The sequence below is a fragment of the Acipenser ruthenus genome, chromosome 2 (genome assembly GCF_902713425.1).
Source record: "Acipenser ruthenus chromosome 2, fAciRut3.2 maternal haplotype, whole genome shotgun sequence".
Lineage (NCBI taxonomy): Eukaryota > Metazoa > Chordata > Actinopteri > Acipenseriformes > Acipenseridae > Acipenser > Acipenser ruthenus.
Window position 1 is genome coordinate 3,391,246 of NC_081190.1, and position 21,346 is coordinate 3,412,591.

Sequence of the window (21,346 nt, forward strand, 5' to 3'; positions counted from 1 at the left end):
TGAAATGCACACCCAAAATAAACTTTTTTATGTACACAACAGACTTAAATGACTTTAAAAAGTATTTTTCAGGACATTCAAACAAAATCCTTTCTTCAGCTGTGAAAGAAAAGTAAACACAGTGCAGTAAACTTAATATTTTTCAAGAATTCTGTGGGTTTCTGTGGGCCGTTTTTAGTGTCCGCTATTCCACAAGTAACTGCCCTATTTCCAAGTTGGAAATCAGTAATCACAGCTATCTCGGCATGCAATACACCTTTGAGCACAACACCAAGGCTTGCAAGTTAAATTCATCTGAAGAACAGACAATAAAGATACATTGAGGGATACCAACACATTCAGTGAGTAATCGGTGAGAGTCAGGTCCAGTAAAATGAGATGATCGCCCTCTAAACCCTTTAGCTCACTTCACTACACGCAGCATGGTTTACTTTCCATACCCCGGCACTCAAAGGGAGCTTTCAGCTTCTATGCTCCTTTACTGTCAAACTGCATAAAAAACATTTAAATCTAGACAAAGCTAAAGGCTTCTTTATTCGTTAGGTTTGCTGTATTTTTTATTATTTTACTGAATTATCTTTTAGGTGTTTCTTTTGTATAGTGTTTTGGGAAGGCTGGCAGTGAAAGGAGCTATGAATCCATGATTCTTGTTATACAGGGCTCTGCTCCCTCATTATAAGGAGACCCTTTATACGGCACAACTGGTTATAACGCAGTCTTGCATCCCCTTTTGCTCCACTAGGCAATTCCGCTAGGTTTGTATTAGGTGGAAGTGAGATAGCACAGTCTCTTCCCTACAGCGTTCTAAAGGTGCAGCACTGTAATTAGCAGGGGGTCGGAGTGGGGTAATGATCACAAACAAAAGCCCCACCTACACATTCTGTGCCAACTTGACAGATGACAGTACTTTTCCATTAACCCTTTGTGGTCCTATGTTGGACCAGGTCGAACATTAAAATATTTCCTTTCCTGTCCGACATCATCAAAAAGGCATCAATCACAGGTCCCTAATCGGTTTTTCTCCGGAAAAAGCAGAGAAAAGCTTTCAATGGCCGAGTGAGGCCGAGAGAAGCCGTGAAAAAAAATGGAGGCGGATCTGAGCAATACACAGTCCCTTCACCAGACATAAACAAACAAGATAGCTGCTTCCACATCCAGCGCTCAAGGAATATCACAGACATTTGCCAAGCTTTTTGAGATGTTATAGTAATAAAATAATGACTTGGATAGCATTATTGAGGAGCTTGGTGATAAATCGAGTGATCAGGAGATGATTTATCAGTATGCACGACTATGAAGAGGTATATGAAAAATACAGCGAACAAGGGGTGGGGCAGGGCTGGAGATGCAGTAGTGAGTGTCATGTTGATATGCAGTGCCTTTTAAACCTGTTTTACTGTGAATAAAGTTACTTTTAAACCGTGAGTGTAAAATAAACAGCTTGTGTGAGAATAAATTAGCCCTGACGCACCTGACAGACATTGAATAAATAGACTGCAAAGGGTTAAGTCTACTCTTTCTGCACAACAGGACTAGTTTCAGAGACTCCAATCGGCACTAATCTTGGGACTGCCTTTCCAAAGCAACAGTAGGTAGTCCAAGATTAATGCTAAATCGGGTCTGTGAAACCAGCTGATTAAACCTTAAAAAAAAAAAGTGTAACAAACACCTCTTCAAAAGACACAAATGGCTTGTCACATGTTCTCTGCTGGCCGTTGTTTTGTATATAGAAAGAAACCAGAAAAGGCACCGCCATTCACGTTTCTGTTTACTACATTTCCAAAAGAGTTCCCCACAATTTTTGTAATACAATGCATTCTAATACAGAGGCAGTACACATTGTTCAATTTGAGGAATTATCAAATTCAATTGAGTGAAGTTGAACCATACACATTTGTATACAAAAGATGTCTTTCTCTTTATCCGAAACTAGTATTTCATGGAAATAATTTATATTATACAAGATGCAGTCTAAATTTGAATAAGAGTCTAATGCAAAAATAGTGGTTAGACTCCCACTAACATGCTTTACATTAAAGCAATACAATACATGCACAAAAATATTATCTTGATATACATAAAGTAAATAATTTGGTTTTAAATATTATAAAATATGAAAAAAAAGATAATTCTTGCCCCAAAAGGGATAGATATGAATCCAAGTTTAAATTGATTGTTTGGGCATGTCACACTTTTTAGAGGCACTGTTTTACATGAACAACAAGTTTCCTAAATCTTCCAGAACTATAAACGTTTGTCATTAGTTTCTTTTAGTATTTCTAAACTGTAAAAGACTCAATAATGGTACATTTAGAAACACTAAAAGAAACACACACTTTGAGAAAGACTTCCTGTATGTCTTCAAAGTCTGTAATCATACAAAACCTGCTCTCTTCCTGTCTCCTAAACTGTTTTCAAGCCAACCAAACCCAATCCCAACGACACAACGACTTGCCAACTACTTTCAATTACTTTAGAAATAGGTCACTAAACATGAACGAACCTTGGATTAAAGCTGCTGTTGTTGACAGTAAATAAACCCTTAAAATAAAGTGTGACCCTGGGGTAAGCGTTCAAGATAATATTTTGTGTCGTGCGCTTGCTATATTAATAGAACGACAACGGCAGACTTCACAGGCCCGGAAGAGCTTCAGCATTACTGCTAATCAGGGTCTGTGAATCAGATGACAGCATCTCCTGCAACGCAAGACAAGGGAGCGCCGCTGGGTGACTCTGCGAGGAGACGGCGGGGCCTCTGTGGAACAGCAGGTCCAGTTCAGTTGTTATCCTTCATCCACTGCTCTATCCACTGCAGAATCTGCTCCATGTTCCTCTCCAGGTCCTCAGGGTTGTTGCTAGGCAACTGGTGCACGATCTCCTCTTTGTAGGACTCCATGGCCTCTTCGTAAATGGTCTGGAAAATCTCACACTGGATATTGTCCTGAAGCTTCTTCCCTTTGTAGCCCCTTTAAAAAAAAAACAAAAAACACACATACGTACACACACACACAGTTATTTAACAGATGATCAGTGTAGTCATATTTTGAATGAGGATCCCTAAAAAAAAAAAAAAACCCTACAGGCCTTTTTAATACAAGTCATTAACAATCTTCTTGTGTATAGTTTGATGACTGCACCTCAGCTGCATAAAAAAAGACATCGGTCTAAAAAGGACATCACTGAAATAACTGCAGTTTAGGTTACTGACCAGCAGAGGGCATCGGTTGCTAAAATCAGCTAATGACCAAATTGGGCATGATTCATTCTGAAAATATTTTGTAACAGAATGTGTACAGCAGGTGCCCAAATGGACAAGTAATTTCTTGAATGACGTATATTTAACAGAGAGCAACACTTCTACATAGTAATGCGGAGGGTGTGTACACAAACGCTTCAAATCAATAGCCCTGGGTTGTGCTCACCTGCTCTCTAGCCTGTTGTAGAGGACTGAGTTTTCAGTGCGGAGCACAAACACGATGTGAAACCAGCGCTCTGGAAAGAAGTCACAGCCGTGGTAATCGACAATCATGCCCCCCTCGCCCATCTTGTCTTCCAGCTCATCAACTACCTGGAAACCAGCACAGTTTCAAACTAGGCAAACATATTCAAACATACAGTAGCATGCACATCTAATACACCGATCTTTTTCATAATAATTCTTCATGCCTTAATGAATGTTAGTCGTTATTCCTGTTTACAACACATTCTTCAGTGTACAAAATATATCAAATATAATAAAAATGTGCTGCACCGAGTGATCATTGAGCTCTCTGCAGAAACCAGGTGCAGGCAGTCATGTGAGGGGCATTGGTGTTGATCGGGCTAATTTACCATTCAGAGTGAAACAAGTGAAGAAGCAGCTGCTTGGGTTTGTGTGGATCGCTGTTCTCCACACAGTCTAAAGCCCGCCGCACACAGCCCAACACAAGTCTTCCTGACTCCTCTCAACTCATCTCATCTCAACTGGCCGTACAGAGTCTGGATGAATCGTATCAGTGTGCGTGCTCTTAAAACCAAGATTACGCAGATTTCAGTCGGGATGTCTTCAGATTTGAAGATTGAACATGTTGAATCTTTTTCAGACGCAGTTTCGTTCAGATGTGATCAGTCTGTCTGTGTGCAGCGATTGCCGACCAAGACTGACTGAGACCGATTAGTCATAAGGGTGTCAACCAATGGTGAAGCAGGTTTAAGTGACGTAGCTTGTCATGTAACTTGTCATACAAGATGGCGGAATATTGTCAGCTTTAGTTCCACAGGTAAAAATACATAATTAGTCTTGAATTGCTCTGAGTGTCCCGAATTAAAAAAAAACAGATATGTGCACATTTGAATAGCTTTTTTAGGCGTTCACTAATCAAAGGTAAATTATTAATTTACCTTTTTATTACTGGTATCAATCTACTGGCAGCCTATATTTTCTTACTGCGCTAAAACAGAAGTAACTGGTGTGTCGATCTCCAGTAGGTAACAAGCACCACACGCTGAGAAAAAACACCAAAGTCAAATAAAATTCAACAGGTTGGATTTTATTTACCACAGGGTAAAGTGTAGTAGACAAACTATATAAAAAGTCAAACACTGTCTGAAACGTTTGCACGGTGTAAATGGTCAATTAATTAATAGGCTAAGCGCTTCTTTTGGTTGACTCGCGGCGCTGTCTCCATCGTCTAATCAGCATACGATGCCATGCATAATATGAGGGTCGCTATGTTGGGCTAAGTTAATACAAAAATGTGTACAGGGCAGTATTAATTAAATTTGCATACATAGTAGTCACCAGTATATTGTTGTGGTCAGTAATTCAGTCTTAGCAGTGTGCGACACCCAGTCGGGAAAAACTCAACTGTGACGTCAAACCAAAACTGAGCACAACTGATCGCAGAATCTGTGCAAACTCAGATGAGATGAGTCGGGACGGCTTGAGTCGGGCTGTGTGAGTCGGGCTGTGTGCGGCGGGCTTAAGAAGATCAGCAGTCATCACAAACCCAAGCAGCTGTTTCTGCACTTGGAATGGTAAATTAGCCCAATCAACACCAATGACCCTCACTTGACCGTCGGCACCTGATTTCTGCAGGCATCTCAATGTGAATAACTGAATAATCGGCTTGTGCAGCACGAATAGAAATAGCCTGCCTCATTCTCCAGCTCTCCAAAACATTTACAAACCAGGTCATACAGATGATATGTCAATGCTGAATTATAACATTTCAAGAAATGAAACTCTGAAATGATGTTTTTATAAGATATACTCACCCTATCTTCATCCAATATAGGGCATTGGTACTCTTCATCAAATCCATCATACAACTCACCTAGATAAACATATACACATAACAATAACAGTTTACATTCAGGGGCACATGTATAACCACATAGACTAGCATTTACTGAGTGAATAAACACAGTTCAGTTTCTGTTTATGAGACCTGAGCAGTTCAAGTAGCAGCAGCAGATTTACTAAAACACAGGCATGTTTAATCATGCTCGTTGAAACAAACCTGCCAATTAAAATCGATAAATTAACAAACAATTTGACAAGAAGTCTTTTATCAATGTAGTTTGTGTTACACTTCCATCAATACTACTGAATATAGACCTGTACTACACTTCATGTGTAAACAAAATACTGTTTAGAATCTCACTGAAGCAATTTATTCCTGTTTATATAAAAAGCTATCAAGCATATTTATTAATTGTTTACAAAAATCACAAAAAGTGTTTTAGAAGACCTTGATTTAAAATATGTAATCTAGTTTTGTAAAATGAAGTGTTTTCTGCTTTATAAAAGCAGGAGCACATTACAGACTGGACATGTTTCTAAGGACGAGTGTATTCCCTTTATGGTTGATGAGGCAGAAACCCCATGTGATGGAGATGCAGAGCAGGTGCTGTGTGCGTTTAAAAGAGCTGTGTAATCCATGCCCCACATAGTGTGAATTGATGTGCGTACCAGGTAAAGTTTTTTAAACTATTTTGTTAGCTACAATTACTGTAATTGACCTAAGGAATCAAGCACCCCCCCTCGGTCAACTTGAGATGGAAAGACCCTGGAGTAAACATTTTTTAAATCACTTCATGTCTAACTTCAATCATGTCCCTCCCCTTCCCCTTCCAAATAGATTCAGTTATTTCAGCCTGTCCTCGTAGACAGTCCTTTCAGCTCTGGGATGAGTCTGGATGCTCTTCAGTCAGACTCTCTCCAGGTTCACAATGTCCCTTTGGTGCTGTGGTGACCAGAGAACTGACCACAGTGCGGTCTCAGCAGTGCATTGTACAACCTCCTTGGATCTGTACTCCACACTTTCGACTACATAGCCAAGCATTCTGTTTGCCTTATTGACTCCAGGTTGCTCACAGGCTCCCCAGCTACCTCTGCATAGGTTCTGTTTCATGTTGTTACAGGTTACTCACTTTCCTGTGCCAGGTCCCCCACGTTTATGTATGTCAGTCCCGTTCTCTGTGCCAACTCTTTACCCAGTGTGGTTTTCCCAACACCGGGGGTACCTGGAAACCAGAGAAATGATACAGTCACACGCGTATATTATCACTCCTCTTCGCGTTGCCCTCTGATTAGTTGAAATGTCCTGGCCAGAATATAATGGAAGGGGGTTCATGGGGTCAGGCACCTGACAATATCTCTTTGGTCATCATTACACTGTGGTTAATTTCTGGTTTATAAAAGATCAGTCATCCAACTGATTTCCACCCCACTAAGTATCCCTTTAGGAAATAAAAGCAAGTTATTGCAGCACAATATAGCACACAGGACACAGCAATGTATACGTTTTCATCACACATCTCTTTATACAGCAACGTGTTGTCCACTGTAAAAAGGAAATTGAATTATTTAAATGCTTATTTGAAGTCAGACTCAACTACGTACTCGGTGCCAGCTTGACAACGGTCTATGTTCTGTGCGCCCAAAGCTGTTAAATTATGTTATAAGGAAACATTAACAGTAAATAATTCTGCACATATTTTGAATTTAGAAAAGTGAATAACTTCAAAATCCATCAAGTCACGTTATATAAATAAATACAAATGAACGCAATCCACACGGCTCCCGCGTTCTCAGTTCGTCACCGAATGCGGAAAGTAAGGTTATTTATTTATTTATTTTTTCTATAGCCGGACATTTATTAATTAGGTACTGTGATTGCATTTACTTTCTGTAGACTAGGTACCTCACTCACCGGTTAAAAGTATATTCGGTCTCTTTAACATCTTCATTGGAGCCACACGTGAACACTAAACTGCAAGCGAGGAGGGACTTTGAGTACTTCGTGTACGTCATACTTAAGTGTTCGCTTCAACGACAAAAAAAGTACTTTGGGTATCTAAGATTTTATTCAAATATCAATCATGCCGATCTTAAGAAACCAAAAATACAATCTAAATATGCATCTTTATATTTATCTGTATAGTTGCACTAGTTTTGTACAGGCAGTGATGTGTGTCCCATGATGACTTCATCACTAGTTGCCCTCGTTTCACAGGGGTCCTCGGCGTTAAAGGGAAACATCATTTTTATTTTTTAAACTTGGGTGTTGTTGTCGTTACAGCTTTTTATAAAAACATAAATAAGACGACTTTTTTTCGAACGTCATTAACAATTTTTGGTTTAAGGAATAACACCCCAAATATGTAGTAAGCTGTCGTGGACTCGACAAGTAAGTAGTAACAATGTAGTTTCCTGTCTGCAGCTTTTTACAACATTAAAACAGTTTGTTTTCACAACACAATTTGCGTATTTAACGGTTGATAAACCCGGTTTAAATGTATATATTTTTTAAAGCTTTATTTAAAAAAAAAAATGAAACCGAAGTATTAAAGCACATACATTTGTACTTCTTAATAACTTGCCGGTAGATGTCACCGGTAACTAAAATAAATAAATAAAATAAAATAAAATAAAACACCTGTACTAAATAGTGTAGGCGTGCATCTTAATATTCTTATGTCTGATATTTGATAAACCGGCTGTCAGAATGTGACATGGAGCTTAGGTGTTTGTTTACGTATCTGTTTCTTGTTTTTCTTCCACAGCACGATGTTCTAAATAATGTGCAGTTATTTAAGTTGTCTTATCTAGAGTAGTATTCTACAGAAATCATGCTAACGCCGGTAGCGTATATAAATAATGCAGAAACACATTTGCCTTACTATCTCAATACTGTCTTTGCTTGTGAGATTCTAATGCATACTGTATGTACATACAGATTTTAAAGTAGTCTCTCTTATTTTATATATAGCTAAGTATATATATTTTTATAAACGGTTACATTTGCCATTTCTGTTTCCCTCGCATCACGGTGGTGCAGATTGTACGGGTGCATTTGTTTAGCAATGTATTTAATATATAACTTACTCTTTGTCTTTGTAATGATCAGATTTGCAAATGGATCTCAACAACAGTTTTTATTGAGCGATGTCAAGGTCAGTGCACCACTATGTGCATAGACAAGAGGAATATGAACAACGCAGTCGAGGGACAGATGTGCATGCTGTAAACTGAAATATCAGACTGTGACATTGTTCAGAGGTTGTCTATGTTTTCAATTCTCTTTCTCTGTCTTTTTCACAGTAATACTTCAGCTTGTTTTTGGTTTGCTGAAGAACGTGTATTGCGGATGGGAATCAACAAAGCTGATAATGTCCAAAAGTTCTCTCAGCAGAAAGGTAGCTTCTGGTAAGGTGAGTTTTCCTTTGCTGAATTAAAATTATGCAAGGTGATATTGGCAATAAAAATATAGGCAAGAAAATTGGCAAAGGTTAATGAGTTGCATTGACAGTGAAATCACAGGGAATTGTTGTAAAAAAAAAAAAGTGTTTCATAGTCACATGGCGCATATATATGGGCAGCAGTGTGGAGTAGTGGTTAGGCCTCTGGACTCTTGACCGGAGGGTTGTGGGTTCAATCCCAGGTGGGAGACACTGCTGCTGTACCCTTGAGCAAGGTACTTTACCTAGATTGCTCCAGTAAAAACCTAACTGTATAAATGGGTAATTGTATGTAAAAATAATGTGATATCTTGTAACAATTGTAAGTCGCCCTGGATAAGGACGTCTGCTAAGAAATAAATAATAATAATAATAATAATAAAAGAGAGGAAAAAAGTTAATCGCCAGCATGCATGACAGTAGTTAATTACTAGGGATACTGTAGTTCTGTGTCTCTGCATGTGGTCTGTTAAATTATTATAAATTTAAGGTTTACTATTTGTTTTCATCTTATGGTTTCACTTATGTTTAAACAGTACAGAAGTTTGTTTTCAAAATAAGTAATCTAATTTACATAATTTTACAAAGCATCAGTAGATAAGTGTGCAGTAGCACTACTCCTAAAGCTAATTGATACAAATCTGTATTTACTTTAGTTAACAAACTGGGTACAGCCATCATTTGATGACTTATTTGGAGGTGCCAGCTTGAAATCACTCACTTCAAAAAAGAGGACTAACTCTGGAGAACCAAAGGGAAATGATCGGACTTCCGCTTTAGACGCCAGCAGCAAACTTCAGGCAACGAAGCGGACAAAAGCACCATTCTGTGAGCAGCCAGGTCACTTTACCAAGGAATACCTCGACCTAGATCAAGATGTGCCCTGGGTGGATAAATACAAGCCGGAGTCACAGGTACACATCACCATACATCTCAAATCCATTCTAATCTCTTGTATACTGACCATTGCAGTAGGGAAGCATAGCTTTTTACTAGGATACAGAAGGAAACGTAGATTTGCCTGCATTTGATTGAAACAGCGGCAGATCTAAATGCTTAAATATTTAAAACAGCCTTTTGTCTACCAAGGTTATGAAAATCAAATATCTAACGGTGCATGAGAGCCTTTCATCTGTTAAATATTGTATTAGCATTTCGGTCTGAAAAAAAGTGAAATACCAGGAAGGGTTCTATTTTAATGGTATTTAGATTCACTGCTGTTTAGATCAATTGAATACACCCCTCAGCTGGAAATCACTACAATCAATTTAAGACTGAAAGAGGTAACCTAATCTGAGTAGCTGTAACATTGAAGAATGAAAAAATTCCGGGAGAGAAATAAGATCCCAAATTCTATAGAAATTGTATTTATTGCTGGTGTGCCTGATTTAAGCTAACTGTAAAAGCTGGAATGGTTCAAACTGCTATGCCAGGGGTGGCCAATCCTGGCCCTGGAGAGCCACAATCCTGCAGGTTTTCTGAGTCTCTTTAAATCATCAATGGCCAAAGACCAGGAAACATGTTAGTGTTGATCAATTAAGAAAATAATTGGTCCGTTGAAGTAATTGAGAACCCGGGTGGAACTAAAACCAGAAGGCCCTGCGGCTCTCCGGGACCAGGATTGGTCACCCCTGTGCTATGCTGGGGTGGTCTTCTTTGTATTCCTCTATCCCTGGAGCTGCAGGACTGATATGTTTTCTTGAATCACCTGAATCTTTTGATCTGTAAAATGTTTAAAAATGAAATATGGAAATTCTACACTGAACACTTGAAAAATAGTTTTAAGCTGAATGTAACATACTTTTTACAGTATGGATGTACAAATGCTACACACGTTATTTTTTTTTCTACCTCTGGCTTATTGTTTTCTTAATTATTGTCTTTTTAATATTTTACAGGCCGAGCTGGCAGTACACAAAAAGAAGATTGAAGAAGTAGAAAACTGGTTGTCAATGGAAGTTCACCAAAGACAACCTAAAAAGGTATGTTATACTGTTGAAACCTGTGTTCATGTGGTTCCAAATGCCATACAAAAAGGCAATAGACTGTGGCTGATAGTGGCATAATAATTTCTCGGAAAAAGGAAACAATATTGGTATACAGTTAGTATTGTCCAGGGCTTGCAAAAATGGATAACAGCCGAGGCCTAAAAAACGTACCTGTAGTTAGCATAACAATATCACTATTTGTTTTTAATTTCTTGTTGACTGGCAGGTGTTAGGGGTTCCAGTGCAGCACGTGTGTGGTACGAATATCTGACAAACAGGACATTAACAGGTGCAGGAAGCTGAGTGATTACCCTCAATCTTAACCTGTAGCAGGATGAATGAGCCACCATCCTTGCTTGTGTGATAAAAAGTTGTTATAATATGCTGATCCACACAGTAATTGCTACAAAAAAGCAATATTGCCTGTAACTCCCCTGATCCTGTTTTTGTAAAGGGTGGCTCAATACTGTTGATGACCGGACCTTCTGGTTGTGGAAAGACCGCCACAATCCAGGTGTTAACAAAAGAGCTGGGTGTTCAGATTCAGGAGTGGTCAAACCCGGTTTCACTGTCCGAATTCAAGAAGGATGATTATAAAAACGTCTTTGACCCTGGTAAGTGGTACAAACCTGATAAAAACCATTCCTGCATGCATACACGCCTACGTTTTCCCATCTATGTCTAGTTTCTGCTTTATCCATCTTGTTTTTCTTTGTGTCAAAAGAGTCACGTTTCAGGGGCTTCACTAGTGAATCACAGTCTGCAGTTTTTCAAGAGTTTCTATTACGAGCAAACAAGTATAACAAACTGCAGATGTCTGGGGAGGCCAAGGACAACAACAAGAAAGTAATCCTCATTGAAGTAAGTTAAGACCAATGCATATTGTGTGTAGTCTTGCTGCTGTTTTTTATTTTTATATATAATTTAAAATCCCCTACTATCTGTTAATAAATGTATAGGGCTAAGTAGCTTTAAATGTCATTTCACTATTTCCTTCCCTTTTTTAAATATTTACAGTCAAAAGGACTGTTTTTTTTTCAGTTCTGTTGCTCCAGTAACAAATTGCAATTATCTTTTCAGACATCCCCCCATTAAAAATGTAATCACATACATGGCCTATTTTAATTAAAATGTTAAACTCTGCAATTCAAAATAAATATATTTATTTATTTGTCCGTTGTATTACAGGAAGTCCCCAATCAGTTTTATAGACAGCCAGCCTCCTTGCATGATATCCTAAGGTAAGTTGCTTTTACTGGTGTGCAGAAACATTAGCATGCTATTCAGGATGTATTGTCAGTAACTTGTACTTTTTAGGGAGTGTTCTCATTTGTAAATGATCGTATGGTTTTCATAGCAGTCAGGGTTGTTATCTGAAGGTCTTCCTTCTAGCGGGAGCACACATTCTCAATTTTATTGATACCATTTTGTGGTGTAAATATTTTCATGCTCCTTTGGTTACCGCTGCTGCTTGTTGCTCTTAATTCTCGTCTCTTGATTCAGTCATTTATTTTGGTTGCTCTTTAACAGAATTGCCATCAGAAATGTAAATGATTGCAGCGATGTTAACAGAGAGACCTTGTTTGTGTTGGTTATTAGGAGATTCATTCGGACTGGTAGATGTCCACTGATCTTCATCATCTCCGACAGTCTCAGTGGAGACAGCAACCAGTGGTTACTATTTCCAAAGGACATACAGGAGGAGCTGAATGTTAGTAATATAAGGTAAGGGCAGTGTACATTCTGCACATAAATACACAAGCATTCTGTGCTGTAATGATTCTTTTTTATTTCACTTTGTCAGTTAATGGTGTGTGTTGTTGTTTCTTTTTATTCCTTTTCAGTTTTAACCCTGTGGCTCCTACCAGTATGATGAAGGTATTGAGTCGAATCGCAGCTCAGGAGACAAGCAGGGTAAGTGCATGAGATCACTGGTGAGTTGGGTATGCGTATGCATGTATGTTTGTATTAATATGGTAATTGGCTCTTATTCTCTGTAATAATTATTCCATTTTGATATATGTGTGTTTTTATTCAAATTGATATGCAACACATAGTACAACTAAAAGTGTGGTAAACAGTAATTCAACATTCATGAAATTATATTCTACAATGACATATCAGATTACTGTTATAACATTATGAGATAATTAAGATTAAATAACAGTATATCGGTATACCAAAAAGAAAACAGACCATCACTCAGTGTAAGGTTTGTGTCCTTTTTACCAACAAATAATATTAATCCTAGTAATTGTAGGACTGATCTATAAACATTTGCGACAACTTATTCGTTTTTACAAAGCAGGGGTTTTACAAACTAGTAATTGTAACAATGTGTTTTTAAACACATATACACTTTACACAAAGTAAATGTTATATAGAAAATGAAGCTTATTGCAACATAAGCATATGCGTGTATGCATGTGTAGGGGAATAAATAGAGCACAGATATGACTTCATTTCATTATGTGAGCTTTTAGGGCATTTTTTCTCAAAAATAACAATCTGCTAATGGCTTACTATATATGTTTTCACATTTTTGCGTTGTTTGGCTTATTAAGATCAATTATATGTTAAATAGTACCTCATTATTAACTTCTAATTTTGATTTCAGAGTGGAGGAAAGGTATCTGTTCCTGACAAAGATTCTCTGGATCGGCTGTGTTCTGGGAGCTCTGGGGACATCAGAAGTGCAATAAACAGCCTGCAGTTTTCTTCTTTAAAAGGTAGTCACTTGGGTTTGTGATGGGCTGCAGGTGCTGCTGTATCACTTGGGTTTGTGATGGGCTGCATGTGCTGCTGTATCACTTGGGTTTGTGATGGGCTGCAGGTGCTGCTGTATCACTTGGGTTTGTGATGGGCTGCAGGTGCTGCTGTATCACTTGGGTTTGTGATGGGCTGCAGGTGCTGCTGTATCACTTGGGTTTGTGATGGGCTGCAGGTGCTGCTGTATCACTTGGGTTTGTGATGGGCTGCAGATGCTGCTGTATCACTTGGGTTTGTGATGGGCTGCAGGTGCTGCTGTATCACTTGGATTTGTGATGGGCTGCAGGTGCTGCTGTATCACTTGGGTTTGTGATGGGCTGCAGGTGCTGCTGTATCACTTGGGTTTGTGATGGGCTGCAGGTGCTGCTGTATCACTTGGGTTTGTGATGGGCTGCAGGTGCTGCTGTATCACTTGGGTTTGTGATGGGTTGCAGATGCTGCTGTATCACTTGGGTTTGTGATGGGCTGCAGATGCTGCTGCATCACTTGGGTTTGTTGTGATGGGCTGCAGATGCTGCTGCATCACTTGGGTTTGTTGTGATGGGCTGCAGATGCTGCTGCATCACTTGTTTAACGTTGAAATATCTACTCTCGCCTGTGGCCCAGTCTTTTAATAAAACAAACCCAGTGCAGTACAGGGTTGGAGATTAAGACTCCTATTGCTTAGCAGTTTCACCCATTCCAGGTTCTAATATGTGCTTGATTAGCCTCAGTGTATAGGTAACATGCTCAGGTGTGTCTTATTAAACTCATAGTAAAAATAGGAATGGATCAAACTGTAGTGCAATGGGGTTTTTATGTCCAGCCCTTCAGTGTATAGAAAACTTGTTTGCATCTCACAAATGTGTGTGTGTGTATATAGTGTTTTTTTTGTATGTTCCTTTCATTGTAATGAAACTACTAATAATTCTACTCTGTACATAGATTATGCTTTGGAAAACAGTTTATTGAGCAGCAAGAAAGGAAAGGCCTCATCTAAAGCAAGTAAAACATCTACCCGAGGGAGGAATAAAGACAAGTCGTCAAAGACCTCTGAGAGACAAGAGGGGCTGCAAGCCATCGGCGGAAAGGACGTCTCCCTCTTCCTGTTCCGAGCTTTGGGAAAAATATTGCACTTCAAACGTAAGTAAACCTGTCCGTTTCAAATCTTAAATAAGATGTGGTGTTTGCTATTGATCTGGATATCCAAGCTGAGCAGTTTACTACAGAAGCACAGGACATATTAATTGTTAAGTAATAATTTACACCAGCAGCTTAAACATGTACTGTGTACTGAACCAGAACATACAACAAAGATTACAGCAACAGAACTCCTGTTTACATGTTAATGCTTTGTAAACCATTGTCAATCACCAGGTAGATTGAAAGCAATACATAATCATTGGCAGTAAATAATCATTGCTGTTGGAAGTTGGCAAAAAAAAACTATTATAAAAAATCATTAGTGTTATGAAAACTACTAGATAACACAAACTATAATGGCTTTCTACGAATATTTAACTCTAACACTGCATAAATAGCCAAACCCAACAGTTATCTGTATCAGTTACTGTTTGTTTGTTTATTGTATTTATTTATCAGGGACACATACAATTATAACATAAATGTCTCTTACATGACACAGGATGCATTTCAATTTAGCAAGTAGGCTCATTTCCATTGACAGTCCCGGGCAGACATTGATGACAACTGTAATAAATCTCCATATTACTTCTACTCTAAACTATAGCAATAACCTCCTATTGAATATCTGATTAAAAATGCATACAACATTAAAGTCATAAATTACCTATTAAAAATGAATAACAATCATCAGCTTACATAATCAAGTTACAGTACAATTTATATAATATAAATATCCAATATACACAATACAAATACATCCTGAATAAATGAATGATTGCATAATTGATAATGTTTCAACCAAGCCTTATTGCAAAATATTTTCAAATCCCTTAAGACTTTAGTTTCTGAAGGAAGTGAGTTCCTAGTGGTTGGTAGTACTTTTTAAAAGCTGTTATTATTATTATTATTATTATTATTATTATTATTTATTAGCAGACGCCCTTATCCAGAGTGACTCACAATTGTTACAAGATATCACATTATTTTTTACATACAATTCCCCATTTATACAGTTGGGTTTTTACTGGAGCAATCTAGGTAAAGTACCTTGCTCAAGGGTTCAGCAGCAGTGTCCCCGACCTGGGATTGAACATACGACCCTCCAGTCAAGAGTCCAGAGCCCTAACCACTACTCCACACTGCTGCCCTAATCATGGGGCTAGTTTCTGTTTAAACTTGCTAAATATCTTCATAAGTGGATTCTTACAATGTCTTTTAGCCTGCGTATTTTTGTAGAGCACATTGAACCAGCTGATTTGACATTCCTAACCTGCGTGTACATGGTGAACCAATGATTTCTACGTGTTTGCATGTATGTAATGACACACGTGTTTGCATGTATGTAATGACACACGTGTTTGCATGTATGTAATGGCACTACAGGGGAGCCCCGCATCGAGCCTGAGCTTCCTCACCTACCAGACCGGCTGTCGGAGCATGAGAGAGACCCACTGCTGGTGGACCCAGAGGTGGGTTGTTCAGCTGTTTAGATCTATAAAAACAACCTTCAGTAGATTATCGCCCACACAGCTCTTTAAGCTTATACAACTGAACAGTCAGTGAGTACAGTTAGATTACCAAACAAAGATACTGGGTCAATTTTCCACTGCAGGCAAATTGCCAATGTAATGCATTTACTATGGAGGGGTGAATCTTCCTGCAATATAGGCCGTTAACTTGAAACATGATTGCCGCATGTGCTTCACTTCAACAGTAAGGAAATTCAATTACAAATAATGTCCAGATGGAAACAATCAAACCACACCTTCAAACCCAGACACATTTTACAATAATTCAGTTAGACCTGATTTAAATCTGAACGAGCATGGAATCCACTGTGTTACAAGACACAAAGACAGAGAATGTACCATTTAAAGTGCCTGTTCCTCTGTGTAGATGGTTACGGAGAAATGCCACATGTCAGGAGAGCTCTTCAACATGTACCTGCACCAGAACTACCTTGAATTCTTCACTAACATTGAGGATGTGGTGCGAGCCAGTGAATACCTGTCCGACGCTGACTTCCTCACCACAGAGTGGAGTGTAAGGAACTGCTCCTCTTGCTGTACCATATTACTGATTGAGAGACATGACGTTTTTTCAATTATGTCAAATTAGTATTGGGACTAAATATTAGAATATTCATACAACACTGCTTGAAATGTGTTTGGTTGCAAAAATGAGAAGTACTTTTTGTTTTTCAGATAATTCAAAATGACGTTTACAATTTTAAATAGTGCTATTGGAATGTTTAAATTTTTAGTTTTATCAAATGTTTAGGCAGGGATACTAAACAGGGAATTGCCAGAGACAACAGACCCAACCGCAGTGGCCTTGTGTGCTCAGTCTGTAGTTTTTATAGTGGAGGCAATTTTTGCAATTATGCATTATGTAGGATGGGCTAAATTCTCAAAGCTGTTTTCTTTTCAAATCTTCAACATTCTGAAAGAAAAAAAAATAGCAATTGCTTTTCTAAAAAGAAACTGCTTGCAGGCTGACTTACATTTATAAAAAATGTATTTCTGGTTTGGTATTTTTATCGAGAGTGTTCTTCATTTCTAAAATGTGGTTTGGCTGGAGTCTTGGGATAAAGAGCTTTTAGAATCTAGCCCATGTGTTAGATGAATGTCAATGAATGATAGCTCCAGGTTGTCATTGGTGTCAGGCTTGTAAACAAAAGGATTACCTGAGTAACTGCCAAAATGAACAGAGGCTTGTGTTCTGTCCCATTGCTGGCTGCACCTGTTCTGTGCCTGGGAAGGGCTCCGCTAATCCAAGTGCATTGTTTCTATTCCAGTCTCGATCTGCACTCCGAGAGTACAGTGCCTCCGTCGCAGCTAGAGGGATGATCCATTCCAACAAAGCCAGAGCCTTTGCCAGCAGCCAGACAGGAGTGGGATTTAAGCCTTTGCACAAACCACAATGGCTTCTTATAAACAAAAAGGTGCAAACGCTGTTCACATGTGTAGTTAATGGAAAGGAACTGCCAGTCTCATCTGCTTTATGTGAAAACATTGGTTTTTAATACTGCTGTACTGTATTACAGGTACAGTGCAGTTATACTTTTTTTATATTTATCCTTTTTAATGTCATTTGATAGTTCAACATGATCACTACAAGAATACACTGGCTGTATGTATTTCAAAGCACGGCTAATGTTTATTTTGTACTTTCTTAACTACATGTTCCCCCCCTAAAAGGGTAACGCTGAATAGCCACGAGCTAAACGGATTGAGATGCAGTTGCTACCTGTGCTGTAGGTAAAACTAAAGGCTTCGACCTGCAGAACTGGAAAGTATGAATTCTCATTAATAACCTTTTCATATATTGTATTAATCTTCTTTTTTCTGTTACAGTACCGGGAAAACTGCCTTGTAGCAAAGTCTCTGTTTGTCAGTTTCTGTATGCCTCCGGCATGCCTTCAGACTCAGCTCTTGCCCTATCTTGCTCTACTGACAAATCCAATGAGGAATCAAGGTATGTAGAATGTACTTCAGTGCTGATCAATTTTAATTTGGCAGAGAACAATATAATTCAAATGTCTTTCACAATGGTTGCTTTCTGTATTTGTTTGTCCATCTGTTATTAAAAAACACTTTTACATAGTGCTGTGAAAATTATATTTAAAAAGGAGATCTAGCAGACAGAGCATTCTTCTAGACAAATATGCAACAACACAGTTGTTTGTACAGTTTCCCTGTAACATAATCCAGAATAGTTTAAAGTTCAAACTTCTAAGATATTCATTTTGAGAATTTGCTATTAAAAACACACTTCTTTTTTTATTATTTTTTTTTAAATCAGCTCAAATTGCATTTATCCAGGATGTTGGCAGGCTTCCTCTGAAGAAATATCCTAGAAGGTATGTCCAGCTTTCGGAGTTATAAAACTACAGCAGTAAAAATGAAGTTTGGTTCCAAAGCTAACATGGAGGACAACAAATGGTATAAGACTGTATTCTCATCCTGTGATTGGCAGGGATGGAAATAAGACTCCTATTGCATAGCAGTTTCACCCATTCCAGGTTTTAACACCAGCTTGATTAGCCAATGTGTATAGGTAACAAGCTCAGGTGTGTCTTATTAAGCTCAAGTAAAACCAGGAATTGATTAAACTGCTATGCAATGGGAGTCTTATTTCCAGTTCTGAATTGGGGGAACCAGTTCTCAAGAAATGTGGTCTCCTTTCATTGTAAGAGACTGACTATAATCAAGAATTCAGGATGTCTCATAAGTCAGGCATCAAAGGTAATATCATATATTATCTAAATTTAGTATGCTTTCTGTGAAATCTGCGTCACACATCAAAATGATCTGAGTTTGTTCCACTATGCTTAAAGGCATTACATACAGAGAGAGAGACAGCCAGTATTAACAATAATGCCTTGGGGTGCCTGATTTTTGGGACACCCTGTAAATTGATATTAAAGAACACACTCCTTTTCCAGGTTGAAGCTTGAAGCTCTGACAGATAAGGATCCAGTAGTAGACCTGGACAGTGATGAAGATGACCCTGCTGCTTCCGCCTATGCAAACCCTAAAGGAGAGCAGTCCCAAGCTCCTGGCCTCGAAGGCCTCCAGTCAGGCGGTGGCTCCCTTCCTTCCAGTCAGACTGCTGGAGGGGACCTTCCTGGGAGCCAGCCGCAACCCACTGCAGCACAAGCCATCATGAAGGAAGAGGAGCTTGTAATTGAGGATTACGACAGTGATTGAAGAAACCTAGTGTGGCCCGCAGCTGAAACTGCTTTGCTTCGGAATTGGGGACATGTTTTATCTTCCTGTTTATGAACCTGCTGCTCTTTATTCCTGTATTGTTGTGCGGATGATGGATTTGTATGACTACTATGGTAGCAAAAGAGCAGATAACTACAGAACCTGTGAAACCTTTAAGTTAAACTGAAGGTGGGTTATTCACAGCCAGAGATGTGCAGCTGAGTGTTTTCTACAGCTCATCTTCTCCAATGCTGTTGTGTAAATCTCACCAATTGTGTTTTGTTTGTTTGTTTTTTATTTATATTTCTGTTGTTTCTTTTCTCTCTGGAGCACTTGTTTCTGCATTTTTTATTTCTGTGTATTGTGTGTACGTACCCAGGAAGAGAAATGTACATTTGGACAAAGATACATTGTAAATTCTACATGGCATGTTAGCAAAAACAAACCTGAAGTGTTGGACAGCGCTCTAGTGAGTATTCATTAGTTACAATTATTTAGTCCTTTTATGAATAGATCCCTGAGTATACAATTTACTTATTTAAAAAAGACTAGTTGCTAGTTTATGTATCATAAGTTGATTTAAAAGAAAACAGAATTTGTTAAAGCTACACTGTAAAACCACAGTCTAATTATAAATGGAGTTGTTGTTTGACCAAAGTCAGCGAAGTGAATTGGTGTTATAATTGAAAGTCCAAATAAAATGGATGAAATCAGCGAATGTCTGTGCAGTGTTTGTAATTATTCCATGGAATGAGGATTGCAGAATCATCAAGGGGCATGTAGTTTAACAGCAATCCTCATGTAGACGTCTGTTTATATAACAGGTGCAGTGCATGGAAAACAAAATGCTTAAACCTGGATAAACAGCTCATTTCTTGGAATTATTTCAAGCTCTACATTTGCTTAGCAACACTGCATACTTTAGCGTGGTAGGATTCATCACCCAGTCATTCTGTCGTTGGATTTGAATAAATGTAAGGTCGATTCCAAAATGAGACAAACAAATAAATAGATATTCACTCTTTAGCGTTCAATACTAAAAAGTGATTAAACTTTGCAGGAATGATCTTAATGCTTGGGGATGCTAGTTCTTTAAAGAAAACCAACCTCTTGTATTTTTGTTATTGTTATTTTGCTAGTGAGACTGACATTCCTGTACAAATTAATTGTGTTTTACAACTTGATTTAATTGAACATCTTCCATTTAGCGCTGGTTTGTTAATGAGAGGGATTCCAGTGTTGTGTTGCAGATTGATTGATCGATTCAATGTTGCAGTGCCAGATCTCCAAATTGGGACGGATAACAGATACCGTCAGCGTGGCCCCATGTTTTGATTGACGACCCTAAAAAGGGTATGAAGAACATAAGGAAGTTTACAAACGAGAGGAGGCCATTCGGCCCATCTTGCTCGTTTGGTTGTTAGTAGCTTATTGATCCCAGAGTCTCATCAATCAGCTTCTTGAAGGATCCCAGGGTGTTAGCTTCAACAACATTACTGGGGTTGGTTCCAGACTCCTACAATTCTCTGTGTAAAACAGTGCCTCCTATTTTCTATTCCGAATGCCCCTTTATCTAATCTCCATTTGTGACCCCTGGTCCTTGTTTCTTTTTTCAGGTCGACATTGCCAATAGCTTTTAGAATTTTGAATGTTTGAATCAGATCACCACGTAGTCTTCTTTGTTCAAGACTGAATAGATTCAATTCTTTTAGCCTGTCTGCATATGACATGCCTTTTAAACCAGGAATAATTCTGGTCGCTCTTCTTTGCACTCTTTCTACAGCAGCAATATCCTTTTTGTAGCGAGGTGACCAGAACTGAACACAATATTCTAGATGAGGTCTTACTAATGCATTGTAAAGTTTTAACATTACTTCCCTTGATTTAAACACCTTTCACTATATATCCGAACATTTTATTGGCCTTTTTTACAGCTTCCCCACATAAACTTCTTGATCTTTTTCATAGATTCCTTCTTCAATTTCAGTATCTCCCATATGGTATTTATAATGGACATTTTTATTGCCT

General features: G+C 38.4%; 2 protein-coding genes across 5 annotated transcripts; one reads left to right on the top strand and one right to left on the bottom strand.

Moving 5' to 3' along the window:
• Window positions 1-1,751: 1,751 nt before the first annotated feature.
• LOC117403624 (adenylate kinase isoenzyme 6-like) lies at window positions 1,752-7,307 on the bottom strand. Its single transcript, XM_034005866.3, has 5 exons — window positions 7,197-7,307; window positions 6,415-6,507; window positions 5,257-5,315; window positions 3,423-3,568; window positions 1,752-2,966 (listed from the first exon to the last, which is right to left on the bottom strand). Exons 1-5 carry the CDS (start codon window positions 7,231-7,233, stop codon window positions 2,777-2,779), a joined length of 525 nt encoding a protein of 174 aa, XP_033861757.1. The 5' UTR covers window positions 7,234-7,307; the 3' UTR covers window positions 1,752-2,776.
• LOC117403850 (cell cycle checkpoint protein RAD17-like) lies at window positions 7,268-20,031 on the top strand. 4 transcript variants are annotated; one of them, XM_058986559.1, is made up of 17 exons: window positions 7,268-7,288; window positions 8,588-8,697; window positions 9,381-9,638; window positions 10,623-10,706; window positions 11,167-11,326; window positions 11,437-11,573; window positions 11,901-11,953; window positions 12,312-12,437; window positions 12,557-12,626; window positions 13,330-13,441; window positions 14,406-14,603; window positions 15,990-16,075; window positions 16,503-16,649; window positions 17,404-17,550; window positions 17,963-18,083; window positions 18,411-18,468; window positions 19,054-20,031. In XM_058986559.1, the coding sequence occupies exons 2-17, from the start codon at window positions 8,656-8,658 to the stop codon at window positions 19,316-19,318; spliced, it is 2,064 nt and encodes a 687-aa protein (XP_058842542.1). In that variant the 5' UTR covers window positions 7,268-7,288; window positions 8,588-8,655; the 3' UTR covers window positions 19,319-20,031. The 4 variants fall into 4 exon arrangements, with proteins under 4 accessions (XP_058842542.1, XP_058842535.1, XP_058842525.1 ...); XM_058986552.1 differs by lacking the exon at window positions 7,268-7,288 and adding an exon at window positions 7,308-7,327; XM_058986542.1 differs by lacking the exon at window positions 7,268-7,288 and adding an exon at window positions 7,315-7,336.
• Window positions 20,032-21,346: the final 1,315 nt, after the last annotated feature.

What these genes read in the sequence shown, in the direction of transcription:
- LOC117403624 (XM_034005866.3), bottom strand. Translation starts at nt 7,233, where the DNA reads ATGAAGATGTTAAAGAGACCGAATATACTTTTAACCG. An exon ending in ACCGAATATACTTTTAACCG is followed by an intron (nt 6,508 to 7,196) that starts GTGAGTGAGGTA and finishes TCTGGTTTCCAG; the next exon opens with GTACCCCCGGTGTTGGGAAA. An exon ending in TACAACAGGCTAGAGAGCAG is followed by an intron (nt 2,967 to 3,422) that starts GTGAGCACAACC and finishes TTTTTTTTAAAG; the next exon opens with GGGCTACAAAGGGAAGAAGC.
- LOC117403850 (XM_058986559.1), top strand. Translation starts at nt 8,656, where the DNA reads ATGTCCAAAAGTTCTCTCAGCAGAAAGGTAGCTTCTGGTAAG. An exon ending in GAAAGGTAGCTTCTGGTAAG is followed by an intron (nt 8,698 to 9,380) that starts GTGAGTTTTCCT and finishes TATTTACTTTAG; the next exon opens with TTAACAAACTGGGTACAGCC. An exon ending in AGAAAGTAATCCTCATTGAA is followed by an intron (nt 11,574 to 11,900) that starts GTAAGTTAAGAC and finishes GTTGTATTACAG; the next exon opens with GAAGTCCCCAATCAGTTTTA.